The 15906-nt window shown below is 40.3% G+C and overlaps 1 protein-coding gene across 6 annotated transcripts in view; it reads left to right on the forward strand.

Moving 5' to 3' along the window:
* The window catches only part of GALK2 (galactokinase 2), a 154818-nt gene that overhangs the window by 89837 nt on the left and 49075 nt on the right, over nt 1-15906 (forward strand). For all 6 annotated transcript variants that reach the window (XM_086320815.1, XM_086320816.1, XM_086320817.1 and 3 more), the window contains 2 exons: nt 13149-13247; nt 14571-14723. In XM_086320815.1, coding sequence (XP_086176941.1) covers nt 13149-13247; nt 14571-14723 — 252 coding nt within the window. The remainder of the gene's footprint in view (nt 1-13148; nt 13248-14570; nt 14724-15906) is intronic.

Consider the following 15906-nt stretch of genomic DNA (forward strand, 5'->3'; position numbering starts at 1 on the left):
GGTACTTAACAAGGAATGAAAACTTGAACAAAGAGATTGCAATCAGACATTTATTTTCCAAAAGACAAATGTTCTTGGTCAGTTTTTCTGCCTTTTGAATTAGACTCTAGATTTGTAATAAGGTGATCCGTTCATGAAAGCGTATATTGGGTCTTGGCACTACATTTGCTTCTCCATAGTGTGTGGTATGGGCTTGCGTGCTAAGTTGCTTCAGTCGTGTGAAGTTAAGTTGCTTTCAACTCTGTGCGACCCCATGGACTGTAGCCTGCCAGGATCCTCTGTCCATGGGATTCTCCAGGCAAGAATACTGGAGTGGGTTGCCATGCCCTTCTCTAGGGGATCTTCCTAACCCAGGGATTGAACCTGCGTCTCTTACATCTCCTGCATTGGCAGGCGGGTTCTTTACCACTAGCACCACTTGGGAAGCTCAGTGTGTGGTATAGAGCTCTGAACGTATGTCTAAAGTGTTATATAAAAGATCACGTGAACCTGTCTCTGGCTGCCCTTACATCAGACATCATGCAGTGCAGAGGGAAGCTGGCAGATTGCACAGAGAGTGGATGTAAACTGCTCTGGTAGCCCCAAGTCAGTGTGTGCCTGAAGGGGCCTCATGAAGATGATGGGTGGGAACTAGAGGTGTGTCTGAGAACCCACATTTGGTGGATGGACCAGAATGGATATTCCTTAGTGTTTTATGAAGTTCTTTTTTTACTTCCCTCTCCTACTCCACAAGGGCAGGAAATCTATTTTCTTGGAAGTACGTTTTGAAGCAAGCATGAGTTCCCTAAGTCAGAGTTGTACCAATCCTTTTGTCTCTGGGGATTCTGTTTTTAACTTCATCTTTTGTTGAATATAATATTTATGTTCTTGGGGAAGGTGAAGAAATCTATAGTTTCCCTAGCAGTTAAAGTTAAGAGGTTCCTGCTCCTGAACCTCAGATTTCAGAGACCCTCTATCTAGGTGTTACTTATTGTAGTCACCTCCCAACCCAAGCATAATTCTGCTCTTCAACATTCATAGGAAATAGTTTTCTAACCTCCACTTGAGTATCCCCAGTAATCCCATTGTTTCACAAATTAGCCCTTTTCATTCCTGGACCATTTTGGTCATTGGGAAGATTTTTTTCTTATATTTAATCACAACCTACCCTTTCTATCTAAATTCTGAATTTTCTCCTTCTTTTGATATTACAGTCTTTTAAAGTTTAAGGAAGATCTTCTGGTTCCTCACACATTCACTGTTCTTTCACTAGTTCCTTATGGGATATGGTTATTGGACTTCCTTGACATTCTTTTTTTTTTAATTTTATTTTATTTAACTTTACAATATTGTATTAGTTTTCCATATATCAAAATGAATCTGCCACAGGTATACATGTGTTCCCCATCCTGAACCCTCCTCCCTCCCCACAACATCCCTCTGGGTTGTCCCCGTGCACCAGCCCCAAGCATCCAGTATCGTGCATCGAACCTGGACTGGCGACTCATTTCATACATGATATTCCTTCTTAGAATATACTCCATCATTATCATTGCCCTACTTAACGTGACTATTCACTTGATGCCTGTTAGGTCTCAATTTTGTTTTACTTGTACCGAGTGCCTATTTACTTTTTATGGGAAATTGTAGGAATTATACCTCCAAGAATATTTATTCAATAAGATTAATAACTTAGAAATTAAAAACCAGGGCAAAGGAAAGAAGAATGAAAGCACACCAAGTTAAGCACACATAAGTTAACTGTGCGTGTGGCCCTCAGTCGTGTCTGACTCTTTGTGACCTCATGGACTGTCGCCCGCCAGTCTCCTCTGTCCGTGACATTTTCCAGTCAAGGATACTGGAGTGGATTGCCATTCGCTACCCCAGGGGATCTTCCTGACCCAGGGGTTGAGCCTGTGTCCCTTGCGTCTCCTGCACTGGCGGGCAGGTTCTTTACCACTGTGCCACCTGGGAAGCCACCCTAAGTTAATTACTTAGTGTAATTCTGTGTTTAACTGTATTTACTGAGATTATTGGAAGCCAACGGAAGAGGGAAAGAGTAATTTATATAGGTCTTTTGATCAAACCAGAGAAACCATTCCAGGTCTCCAGAGAAGGTAATGTTTCCTCCAGGGGTACTAAATTCTAAAACACTTTCCTCACATGGATTCCTTATAGCACACAAAGCAATCTCTCCAGCAGTTTGAAAACAAATGCAAAATGATATTCATGTGACTGTTTCTTACAGTGACCTTCAGTAGATGCTCCTGGCATAATGTTTGAGCACAACTCAGATTTCCCTTGTAACAACTCTTTTAACACTCTCCACCATTTCCTGACCCTGAAGATTCTTCCCACTTCATGGTAAAGGCTTTGTAAATTGAATACTGTGCACATTGAATCCTTTCTCCCAGACAAATGTGTCCACTGAGTTACAGATTTGGTCAAACTAGATGATGATTCATGGAAGTTATTCTGTTCTCTTTTGGTTGGGTCCCTTTCTGTGCAATTGGAGTGATATGAGGAAAATTAACAAGTGTTAATTTGAACAATTATGTTGGGGGAAGAAGAATAGTTACCTTCTCCTGGAGAGTCCACTTTGGCTTGCAATCAGATTTCTTGCAGTTTGGACCTTGAGGGTGGGTCAGGACAGTGCTGCTTAAAACTCCACATGAAGAACCTTCCCCAAGGAGTGGGAGTGTCCCTCTGACCACGGGCAGGGACGTGCAGTTCCAGGACACACTTGCCAAACCACGGAGATTGCAGGCCTGCTGCCCATCCATTATTATCATCATTATTTAGCATTCTTCAAAGGTCAGAGCCAAAATAAATGGTCTGCCAGCCAAGCAAGCAACACCAGCCTATACCACAGGCCTTTGTAGGCCCTTTGGTATTTAGTAGCAATGACTTGGTTCATATTCTTGTCTGATTCCATCAGTCTGGCCAGGCTTCTGCCTCCTGCTGTCTTCCCACAACAACTTTTTTTTTTTTTTTCTTCCAATTCTGTCTTGCCTCCTCCCATCTTCCCAATAATAGTTACCTTGGTATGTGTTTGCTGCCCTTCCTTTCTTTCCTTCTTTGTTTTGAATTTAAACAATGAAAGGGATTGAATTAATTGTGCTAATGATGGATAAAAGTATGCCCAGAAAGCTTTTGGGGACTTCTATATTTTGGGTTCCTTGTTCACCCTTGAAGCTCTGCTCCCCTTGGGGGTAAAGAATAGTGTTGTGGTTGAGAGCTTAGAGCCAAAACTCTGAGTTCAAATGCTGACTCTTCACTTACTAGCTGAATGTTCTTGGTCAATTTACTTAATCTCTCCTTGCTTCTGTTTCTTCATTATAAAATGCATTTATCAATAAGTCTTCTTTCATGGATTTGGTAGTTTATGAATAGTGCTTAGAATAATGTCTGACTCAATGTATTAGCTGCTATTATTATTATTAGGCTGTAGAAATCATACCAACATGTCAGCCTTATATTGTAATCACTTTGGGTTGCGGCTGTTTGTAGGGGGAGGTATGTGGGATTGTATTTGGAAAGGGATAACGGAAAAGGCCTTCAAGCCCCAAACCATCAAGCTAGGTGGATTTTTTTCTTTTTAACCTGGGGATAAGATGGAGTGAAGTTGTGATGATTCAGAAATACCTGCATCCTAGGGCCCCATGGTCAATTCCATTTTTCATTTTAACAGAAGGGATATTCAGTTCTGGTATCTGGGAGTTGGTGATGGACAGGGAGGCCTGGCGTGCTGCAATTCATGGGGTTGCAAAGAGTCGGACATGACTGAGAGTTCATGAACTGAACTGAACCGATGCATGCATTTTGCTCCATGTTCTTACCAGGGCCCAGTGTCTGGGTACAGCCTCCATGCTCTGAGGCAGGCAGACAAGGTTGGCCTGGTGGACTTTGGGGCCAACCCTATCAGGCTTTGACTCTTAGCTTAGGTTAATTTTTTCTCACAATCCATGACTTATCATTAAGTGAAAAAATAAGTTTTCAGGATCATGTGTATAATACAATTCCTTCTGAGCACAGCATGCAAAGTTGGGGAAAATTTTTTGTGTGTCTATGTGGAGAGGGAGAGAGATGTGTGTAGTTTTGAGGACACTGATAAAAAAAAAAAACAGTAATGTCCTAAGCTATTAACATTGGTTATTTAGAAGGTAGGATCAGAGAGGGACATTGCTCTATGTATCTTCTTTAAAAAATTAATTTTTAATTGAAGCTTACTTTCTTTACAATGTTGTATTGATTTCTGCCATACATCAACATGAATCAGCCATAGGTATACATATGTCCCCTCCCTCCTAAACCTCCCTCCTACTTGCCACCCCATCCCACCCCTCTGCTGCTGCTGCTGCTGCTGCTGCTAAGTCGCTTCAGTCGTGTCCGACTCTGTGCGGCCCCATAGACGGCAGCCCACCAGGCTCCCCCGTCCCTGGGATTCTCCAGGCAAGAACACTGGAGTGGGTTGCCATTTCCTTCTCCAATTCTTGAAAGTGAAAAGTAAAAGTGAAGCTGCTCAGTCGTGTCCGACTCTTAGCAACCCCATGGACTGTGGCCTACCAGGCTCCTCTGTCCATGGGATTTTCCAGGCAAAAGTACTGGAGTGGTTGCCATTGCCTAGGCTGTCACAGAGCACCAGTTTGAGCTCCCTGAGTCATACAGAAAATTCCCATTGGCTATCTGTTTTACATATGGCAGTGTATATTTTACCGTGTTCCTCTCTCCATTTGTCCCACCCTGTTCTTCCCCCTCTGTGTCCACAACTCTGTTCTCTGTCTACATCTTTATTGCTGCCCTGCAAATTGGTGCATCAGTACCATCTTTCTAGATTCCATATATATGCATTAATATATATTTGTTCTTCTCTTTCTGACTTACTTCACTGTGTATAATAGGCTCTAGGTTCATCCACTTCATTAGAACTGACTCAAATGTGTTCCTTTTTGTGGATGAGTAATACTCCACTGTATATATATACCACAGCTTTTTTATCCATTCATCTGTCAGTGGACATCTAGGTTGCTTCCATGTCCTAGCTATTGTAAATAGTGCTGCAATGAACTTTGGGGTACATGTGTCCTTTTCAATTACGGTTTTCTCAGGGGCAGCTTAGGTTAATTTATTGACCTTTTTGAGCCTCAATTTCCTCCTCTATAAAGTAGAAATTATACTTTTGACATTTCAGGGTCCTTTTGGAGACTAAACAGTTAGCACATATGAAATATCCTTGCAGTATCTTGCCTTAGAAGACATTCAGCATTTCTTAGTTTCCCTTCTTTCCTACTGATTCTTTCCTATGTGCTTAATTTATTAAGAAGGCCCTAGTGTAGGAAATATTTTAGAGGAGTGTTTTCAAATTTAATGTGAATACAAATCACCTGGGGTTCTTGTTAAGCGACAGATTCTAACTCAGCAGGTCTAAGGCCCTAGTCTGTATTTCCAACCTGTCCCCTAGAGACACTGTTACTGTGTCTGAGGGCCTCACTTAGAGTAGCGCATAGGGTGCTGTTTTCTTTCCTTTTGCATCTTATTATTTCTTGTTGGATTTATGTTATCATTTTAATAGTCTTACCACACACATCTGTACACATACAGATCGTCTTTTATTAAAGATTGTATGTTGCCAGGCACCTAAGAATGTTCAACCTCATCCAATACAAGTCATGATGGTTGAGGTCTATGAGAAACCTATCATAGACATTTTCTCATGTTCCCCATGGACCTGGAATCCCAAACTGTTTCACATAAAATACAGGGTTCCTGCCTTGTTGAAGGCCTCCTCTCAGAGCCTGGATCCCTCCATGACTCAGATTGCAGGTCAGTTAGGTTAGGGAAGTGGTCTTTGTCTTTTTCTTTACAGTTGGAAGGGAGATGCCTTGAATACTGTGCTTCTGCCCCCAGTAAGCATGCTAAATATTTTGAGAGCCACATTCTCCAATTACTAGCCTTTTTCCAGATTCATTAGATTACGTCCTCTTCAATATAGATGAAGGAGTCCATTTTGTTCTTTGTGTGTGTGTGACATACGCTTGTGAGCACATACTCTCTGATGGTTCTAGATTTTAGCTGGTTTTTCAGATTTACTTTTGGGAATCCTCTTCAGTGTTGTTTCCTCATAGATGCTGATCTTTTAAATATTTGAAGTCCTCCTTTTTCCTTTCCTGCATTATTTACTGGAACTTTTCAGCATGAACCTTCCGAGGCAGTTGCATCTCTTATGTTCATTTGGAAACTGGCTGTCATTGTCCTGAGGCAAATTTTCTTGAAGTTAAAAATATGAAAGTTGCTAATCTCTTTGAATTAGAGATGTGAAGAAGAAACAATAGCCTTCTTCTTCTTCTTTTTCTAATTAAAGAAAACCTACTTTTCCTCCCCACTTTAGAACACTACAGTGTATACAAGTTAGAGCTTGGTCATCACTCATGTTACAAAACACAGCTAGTCTACATCAGTTTCTTTTAGATTTACCTTGGTGCTATTTCTTGAAGTTTCTTCTACTTGGCTGGGGTCTACTAAACAGGTTTGCCAATTTGGGGAAGAATTTGAAAATAGCGCCACGTAAGCACCCAGGCATTTTGAAAGTTAGTGTGAAGACGGATTGCATGGAGAGAAAGCTGAGAAAATATTTGCGGTAAAGAAAAGTCAGGGGAGCCATTAACATTTTCACTTTATCTTGATATATCAGCCAGGGTCATAACAAAAAGTAGATGGTACACCCATTCATCAAGGGCAGTTTATTTCATAGGGATGATCTACAAAGCTGGAGATATTGGGAATACTCAGGACTAGTTGTAGCTGGGTTGTTATGCCGTTAGGTCTGAAAGTGACCTCATGAGGGTGAACTCACTGCCTGCCCCCTCACCATTCCTCATTTCCTGCCAGAATCTGTTGGAAGAACCCAATGGGAAGCAGAGTACATGGGAACCTCTCAATATAGTTCATGTTGGGCAGCCTCCTGGGCAGATAGTTGCATGGAGGTGGGTGGATAGCACATGTAGGGGACAAATCATTGTCTGGAACACTAGTTTTCTTTTGAAAGAAAGAAGTTTCTTTTGAAAGACTTGTTCACCTGAAGACAATATCAGTCTCGTGAGCTCCTCGAGGGAAGACATTCCACCTATCTGTAGGACACTAGTATTTAAATGACTGTTGAATGAATGAATAGGGCTGTTCATTTTCTTCCTTTTTCTTAACTTGCACTAAGTGTGGTTGACAACAGCTGGATGATGCTGTCTGGGTTAGGGTCTGTGTTCTGAATAGCAAGGCTTCCCATAGGAAATGATGAACATTTTTTGTCTATGTAATTATTCTACTTTTAATAATCTCATTAGTAAAAACTGTCAAAAATAAAGTTTACTGTATTAATATCTTGAAGTCTTTTGTATTATTATTGTCTTTATGAATATCCAGTGTTAGCTAGGCAACACATTCATGAATCTTTATCCCTTCTTGGTGACTATTAAAACCTAACACTGTTATTTCTGCTCTTACTGGATCCCCACTGGTCAGCATATGGGCACACTGTTTAATTTGGGAGCCCATGTGATTTTTGGTTCTTTCCCAGGACACTTCAAGAGAAGAACCACACAAAGGGCTAAATTAGCTTCATTAACTATCTTCAGTACCTTTAAAATAAGATCTATGAATAATGCCAAGTTTCTCCTAACTGTCCAGAGGGCAGGAGTCAAAATAGAAATGAGTTTATTGGCTACAAACTTTTGGAAGAGTTTCCCATGTAATCAGATTGTCTTCCCCAATGATTCTCAGGAAGGGATAGAGCTAAATGCCACAAGGGACTAGAAGTTTGGAGATGCCTGGGGTTCTTGAAATGCTTGAAAATACATTGGAGGGAGGGGGATGAATTCCTTCTTGGTTAGGGCTTTGCTGTTTTTCTCAGGTTGCATGTAAGTGTATTGAGGTGTTGTGTGTGTGTGAGTCAGGGGGCGTATAGGAGGGGGTTCGGGGATAGGAGAAGTGGATGAGCTTCAAGCATCAGGAATTGGGACCTCAAATTTGATTTGGTTTGTTCTTGAAGTTAACTTCCAATGGACTTCTTTTCATACGCTTTTGTTAATGTGTTCTTGAAGACTCCTTATTCTCATGAAATCTTTTGATATTTTATATAGTTCAAGCACGTATGGAGTATTTATTGTCTTTGCAAGTCACTCTGCCTGATTATACCTCTTGGGGAACATTTTATGGTTCTATTTTCAGTGTCCCCAAGGATAGAAAGGGCGAGGCAGGCTCACATGTTTCCCCAACATCACCCAGAATGAAAGGCATTCTCTGCTCCTGTTTCCATTCCCTGCTCTTAAGGTCCTCCATTAATGGTTCTCTGAGTTCAGGTCATGCCACCTCTGGCTAAGGCTGTGGGCCTAGCTCTAATTTTTGCTTATTGTCAGAGCGTGCAAATTTTTCCTTTAACAGGATATGAAATTAAAAACCAACCAACCAACCAAAAAAACCTTTTGTTTCTAGTTTCTTCACATCTCATAGCCATTTAGTATTTGACCTTTTTGCTTTTAGTGTGGAGGTAAAGGGCAAGGGCCACTGGGAAAGCCAGCCTTTTGCCTGTAGTTATAGTTTATACTACAGGCATGTTTTGTTTGGCAAGCAGGGGTTGCCCTCTCCATGTCCCACCTCCCCCTCAAAAAATTTTAGATTGCAATGCTTTAAATGGAATACAAACTCTCTTGTTTGTCTTGAGTTGCATTACTCCTTACTGTTGAACTGGTTCTCTAGGGTCACCCAGAATCGTTTAAGTTCTCTCTTTCCCTGAATAATTAAACTGTTATTTTTTAGGGGCAGTGCGTGCTACACAGCTTGTGGGATCTTAGTTCCCTGAGGAGGGGTTGAACCTGGGCCCTTGCATTGAGAGCATGGAGTCCTAACCACCAGACCAGGGAATTCCCCCATCTTTTTTTTCCTATCCGCACAGCTTACAAGATCTCAATTCCCCAAACGGGTTGAACCTGGGGCCATGGCAGTGAAAGCCTGAAATCCAAACCACTAGGCCACCAGAGGACTCCCCCTGAACAGTTTAAAAATGGTCCTGAATTCAAGATTAATTATACCTGTTTTTACATTTGACTTGAAATTTAGCTATTCACTTGTATAAACCAAGTGATTTCTCATTCATTATATAAAAATAATAAAATTTTAAATTATATACTTTAGAGTTTATGGGATGTTTTTATCTAATTCATTGGATCATCACAATAATAGCTAGAGAGGTAGATATTTTATGTTATGGATGGGAGGTAATATAGTGTGGTATTTAAGAGTATGGAGTCTGGGGTTAGACAAGTGGAGTTTGAATTTCAGCTTTAGTAATTATTAGCCTAGTCTCAGTTTCTTTGTAAAATGAAGAGGAGATATCTATCTTATAGAGTCATGATGAGAAGTAAATGATTAATTTATGCAAAGCAATTGGAACAGTACCTGGCACATAGTAACAGGTCAATAAATTCTGTGAAAACTGTTATGGTTTACTAATACTATATGAAAAAATGGAAACCCAGAAAAGTTAATCCATCTGTCTAGGGTCACATCTGTCTAGTTGGCAGGGGAGTTGGGGCTCTAACCAAGACTTGAGGCTTCTGATACTAGTTTCTTTCCTTTATATTTACCACCAAATTCCTCATGCATTCTGGGGGGACTATAAAGTGAGTAATCCTTTATTTCATCTTAAAATTTCTTATCTTCACTTTCTTTTTGTTTTCCTCCATTAAAACTCTTGGTTATTGTCTGTCTAGTAATGAGATACACATGTCAGAGTTCAACACGAGAAGTAGCAGCACAGGATGGGGATGTCCAGAACCTTGCTGATGGACTCCTCTTGACACAGATGCTGGGGAGTCCTGGGTCCCTCTGAATCTTGAGGAGATAGATAGTCTGCAAAAATTAACATTTCCATTGAAGTATTCAGTTGTTGCCACACATTCAGAGATTTTTTCAGAAACAATAAGCATATACTTCTTGATGCTTTAGTGTCTTTTCCCTTAAGAAGGAGAATACTTAAATTTTGAGGATCTCATTTATCATTTCATATCTCTTTGAAGTAGTAGAAAAAATAGATCATGTTATTTGGGTATATTATTTGGTGAGGGGTAGGGGTGTAATTAAAGTCCAGTGTAAAAATAACAGAAACTTGGGAGTTAGGCACATGAAATTCAAATCCTGGCTTCTCCACTATCTGTGTCTCCAAGTCTCTTTTCCCTCATCTGTATAATGAGGATAAGAAGAGGGTTGTTTGAAGACCTAAAGGAGATAATGTTCACAAAAGAGATAATGCCAGGAGCTTAGCATGTAAATATGACTGCTATTTCTGTTGTGCGTGCTAAGTCACTTCACTCATGTCTGACCCTATGGACCATAGCCTGCCAGGCTCCTCTGTCCATGGGATTCTCCAAATAAGAATGCTGGAGAGGGCTGCCTTGCCCTTCTCCAGGGGATCTTCCCAACCCAGTGTTAAAGCCTCTGTCTCTCGTGTCTCTTGCATTGGCAGGTAGGTTCTTTACCACTTGCGCCACCTGGCGTTGCTGTTGTGGGAAGGCAATTTTTCACACTGGCCCCTGTCACTTATGTAGGGGCCCATGTCTCCTCAGTCCTCATAGAATCATGCATGTACTTCTCCTAGGTATATTATTTCTTTACATTTTAAAATCCGAGTGTTTTGACCTGTTGGTTACTAATTTTTAAAAAATGTGCTTATTAAGGAACTTTGCCATCTCCATTGTGTTCATCATGCCACATACAATGTGCATTATGTCAAAAATACCAAGCTTACCTCGTGTCATGAGGCAGTTAGCATTAGTGAATCCAGGAAGGAATAGGACACAGGATCTATCAGATGATGCTTGGGCAGCTAGTCTCAGAAAGTAACAGCAGCAGGTATTTACTGAGTACTTTCTATGTGCTCAGGATTGTGTGAGGTAGGGAACACAGAATAAATACTGATTTTATCCGTTTCTCACAAGACTGGCAGTTTTCTGGGGTAAATATTAATAGGTGTGATTGAAACCTGACACTATTAAAGAGTAATAATGAATACTATGTGATTCAGTTGTATTTGTTAAGTGGATTCTGGTCTGGGCACTGCGTGGCCTCCCATAGACTGATGGATAAAGACACAAGGAAAGCCATACTTAAAGCATGGTTTGATAAATGGGCATAGAGTTTTATACAGGAAGAGAAGAAGAGGGATTATATGGTAGATGTGTGCATTTCAGTGGTGGCAAGGGCTTCAGGGAAAGGTGGTGCTTGAGTAGACTGAGGATAGAAAATCACACTGTTAAAGGCACTGAGGGAGTCTGGGTGCGATGAACAGAAAGAACCTGGTCTGAGCCTAGGGTTTACCAGGTTAGTGGTAGGAGAGCAGGCTGGAGATGTGAGCAAGGGATAAGTCATTAGAGATGTTGTGTACCATGATGAGAAGTATGATAATCAAGGAATTGGCAACCAAGCAAGCAAGGGATAATTATAGCAGTGCTTTAGAATGATCACTTTAGGAGAAACTCCTAGTGAAATAGGTGAGAAATAAATGCTTGAATTAAGTCTTAGAAGAAAAAAATGAGTGAATGAATAATAGAGTAAGTGGATGATACTATCAATATTGTAAGGATGTAGAGAAACAGGATGCCATATGGGAACAGTATTGAAGGAAGACTGTATGATGGAGGAAGATTTGAGTGGCCAGTTGGCCAGTCCAGTGACTTGGCCATAGTAGGTAGCCAGTAAGCTGGATATTGAATGGCAATAGGATTTATATGAGAGAAGACAGGAAATAATTCTAGGTTACATAAATGTGTGAGATGGTCATGGAGACAAATATAATTGGAAAAGAGTGGTAGATAATATGATTTCATGTGCAGATTGGTTGCATATTTTGGAAGGCTTTGAAATGCCACATTGAGGAATTTGAACTTATTTTATTAATAGGAAGCTATAGGAGATTCTTAAACAGATATTTTGACATTTCCAGTTTGGATTAGAAATTTGTTCATTTATTGGGCCTAGTCATCTTGATTGGAGGAAGATGTGTTTGATGAGATGATGCTGGTCCTGATTCTTGCATTTAATAGAAATACCACAGAGCAGCATTACTTTTGGATTGGAAAATGAAGCTGGGTGACCTCACTGTGGCTGTGGGGAGACTGTGCAGTAGTACACTGTTGGAAGACAAAGCAAGCTGAGGCAGAAATGAATGAGTGCCCATATGAGATTTTTGATGCCAGTTTAGAGAGGGATGGAGCAAATAAAAAGATGGGAGAAACTGCTTGCTCTGAGGAATCTTTTAGGTATAGCAAATACAATCAGCCTCTTTTTATATTCAGATTCTGCATCTGCAGATTCAACCAACCATGGATCAAAAATATTCCAAAAAAATTTCCAAAAAGTTCCCCAAAGCAAAACTTGAATTTGCTGGGCACTAGCAACTATTCAGAGTTGGACTGTGAAGAAAGCTCAGTGCCGAAGAATTGATGCTTTTGAACTGTGGTGTTGGAGAAGACTCTTGAGAGTCCCTTGGACTGCAAGGAGATCTAACCAGCCCATCCTAAAGGAGATCAGTCCTGAGTGTTCACTGGAAGGACTGATGCTGAAGCTGAAACTCTGATACTTTGGCCACCTCATGCGAAGAGTTGACTCATTGGAAAAGACTCTGATGCCAGGAGGGATTGGGGGCAGGAGGAGAAGGGGACGAGAGAGGATGAGATGGCTTGATGGCATCACTGACTCGATGGACGTGAGTCTGAGTGAACTCTGGGAGATGGTGATGGACAGGGAGGCCTGGCGTGCTGTGATTCATGGGGTCGCAAAGAGCTGGACATGACTGAGCAACTATTCACATGGCATTCACATTTTATTTATAACTATTTTACATAGCATTTACATTCTATTATAGGTATTATAAGTATTCTAGGTATTATAAGTATTTTAGAAATGATCTAAAGTGTAGGAGATGATGTGCATAGGTTATATGTAAGTGCTTTGCCATATTACATAAGGAACTTGAGTATCCTTGGATTTTTGTTAATAGGCAGCTACTATCAATGGATCAGAACTGCCCTGGAATTCAAACTCATCTGTCATGTCTGGAGTGGAAAATGAATGAGCAACAGATTATGATGTACTCACAGTGAAAATCAATTTTACTTTTCCAGGTGGAGCTTGCAGAAATCTGCGCCAAGAGTGAGCATTACATTGGCACTGAAGGAGGAGGGATGGACCAATCCATATCATTTCTTGCAGAAGAAGGAACTGTAGGTGACATTGAACTATCTGGAAATGTCAGCTTGGGAAAGTTATGCAGAAAGGTCCTCAGTGTGTTTGTTTCTGGGTGGCCTGTTCTTTAAGGCTGTATTTTAGGATGATATTTCTTAACTCCTTTGTAATTCAGGTTTATCACCAATTCACCTACTCCATTTCATGTTGATCACCTCACCCTTAAGCTTTCAGAATTGTACCTCAAGTCTCTTTTCCTCTTGTGTCTAGGGTTTTTTCCTCCTTCTAATTCATTGTTAGTATGCTATTTCTCAACTCATTAGTTACTGGGACTTCTTTTCCTGCTCTTGTCCCAAATCACTGCATCTCATGGCATTTTCATAATCTCCTGTTGGTTTTAAACCCCAATGTTAGTTCTCATGCTACATATATTCACAACCCCTCTCTTTTATAATTTACTCTATGGTATCATTTTTCTCTGTCAACATTTTTGGGGCTTTAGTGGTAGGGAGAAGAATGCTGACAGGAAGCCAGGAATGAATTCCTTAGCCAATACTACTTCCCCTTGGCTAGGCTATAACTCCCATAGGCAAGAACAGAGGTTTTGGTAGTTGCCATAAACTGCCCATTTCCAAAATAGAAACAGACATTAAAAAAAAAAAATCTCTTCTTAGTATTTCTACAGGCTTGGCTATTTTCCAGGAATACCTGGATTTCTTCCTATTAAGAGTATTTGTTGTTGATTTCCCTAAGCCAAAGACAGGAGACATGAGGAAACCTGGTTTAATGCTAAGAACTCTGGGTGTTTTGGATGAGACCTGACAAGTCGACATGATGGCAAGAGTCCTGTTAATATAAGTTAGCTGTAGAGTTTTAACAAAGTCCAAATTCTTTGGGCTTGCAAAGCACTTCCTAATCTGACCCTTGGTTTACCAGCCCTCCAATTCTATCATCTCACCATGCCTCACCCCTCAACCTCCAAGCTATAGCTAAACTGCAATACCTAAAACTACTAACACCTTATGTTGTTTTTGGCCTTTGAACTTTTATATACTCTTTCTTCTTCTTGACATTCTATTTGGGGAAACAAACCCTCTGTCTGTCCTACTTTTGTTCATCCTTTAAGACTCAGATTTCCTTTTTTTTTTTTTTTTTAGAGGGGCCTACACTAGGCTATATCTAATGAACCAACACAGCATTGTAAAGCAATTGTTCTCCAATTAAAAATAAAGATTAAAAATATTTGAATTGATAAATGAATGCATTTTGGGGAAAAACTTTTACTAAGGTAAATCATAAATGTTTAAGCAGTTTTTGAATTCTAGTACTTTATATCTCACCTGTCATTTTTTTCCCAATAGGCCAAGTTGATAGAATTTAGTCCTCTGAGGGCAACTGATGTGAAACTCCCAAGTGGAGCAGTATTTGTGATTGCCAACAGTTGTGTGGAAATGAATAAGGCAGCAACTTCTCATTTCAACATCAGGGTGATGGAGTGTCGGCTGGCTGCAAAGGTATGGACTTGGCAAATTAGTGAAACTTGAAGTAGGCTTTCTCTTGTTCTTTTTCTCTTTGTTCCCTATTATTTTGTCTCTTTCCCTAAAATTTAGGGCAACATTCTGATAGCAGTAATATTATAACTGGAGTTTTTTTTTTTTAGTATAGAGCAATTTGATTTCCAGCTCAGGAGATAAATAAACCAATAGGTATGCCCTGCAACTTCTAGCTATTTAGAAGTTACTTCACAGTTGAGTCTTCTAGCATGGCACTGGGGAGACGATGACACCTCAACTTATATCTGTGAAACACAGGCCATGGGTTAGGTATATTGGTGGAGAAAGCTAAGTTGGAGGTGATTGTTGGGAGATGACCATAACTAATCATGTTTCTTCACCAAAAGCAATGATAGCCTCAATCCTTGGTCCTCTTACATGCACCAGGGGCCATCACTGGTCCCTGGAAAAATGCAGGCTTGGTGTCTACTAAAGAAACTCAACCCACAAGGTTTGTGTTCTCTCTTCCCCAGTTTAGAAGACACTTGCCAGTCAAGTCTTAAATCTACTTAGGAAGTATTCACTGAAGACCTTTAGTGAGAAATGTTTTAATATTGAACTCTTCTGATCAGTGCATATATGAGAAGTAGTGCAGTTAACCTTTCAGTGTCAAAGACTTCAGTGAATTTTGTTTTTCCCTTTTTAGGGCAAGCCTCTTCTTTCAGGAGATGGAAGAAATTAGTGTCTTATTTGTTTAAGGGCTTATTCCTGTTGACTTTTTGAGATAGATGAGTAAGTGCTGCCTTCCTGAGGAGACCTCAAACATACACAACATTGTTTTCAGAGTTTTATCATGAAATTAGATATTGTCTATGAGATCCATAGGAGAGCGAAAACAAGTACAAGATATGTGAAGTGGGTTCATGTTGTAATGACTCTTTTCCAAAGATACAAGAAGAAAAAGAGAAATAATATTGTGGTGCTGAATCTCTGTAGTGAAAAGTTGTCAGAATGGGATATGGGGGCATGTCTTTTTGCAGTTAGTAGAAAAAGGATTTCTCCTTGGTAAGAGGTAGCTGAAAACCTTAATCCACTGCAGAACCTTTTGTTCCTGAGGCTGTTTATAAACTCTTCTGAGTTTAACTGTATAACGCCATGTGCATTTTAGAGGGACTTTAGTCAGTGAAACTGATTTTCTGCCACA

Source organism: Bos grunniens, chromosome 10 (assembly GCF_055505025.1).
Source record: "Bos grunniens cultivar Pamir isolate PY7600 chromosome 10, Bosgru_T2T1.0, whole genome shotgun sequence".
Classification (NCBI taxonomy): Eukaryota; Metazoa; Chordata; class Mammalia; order Artiodactyla; family Bovidae; genus Bos; species Bos grunniens.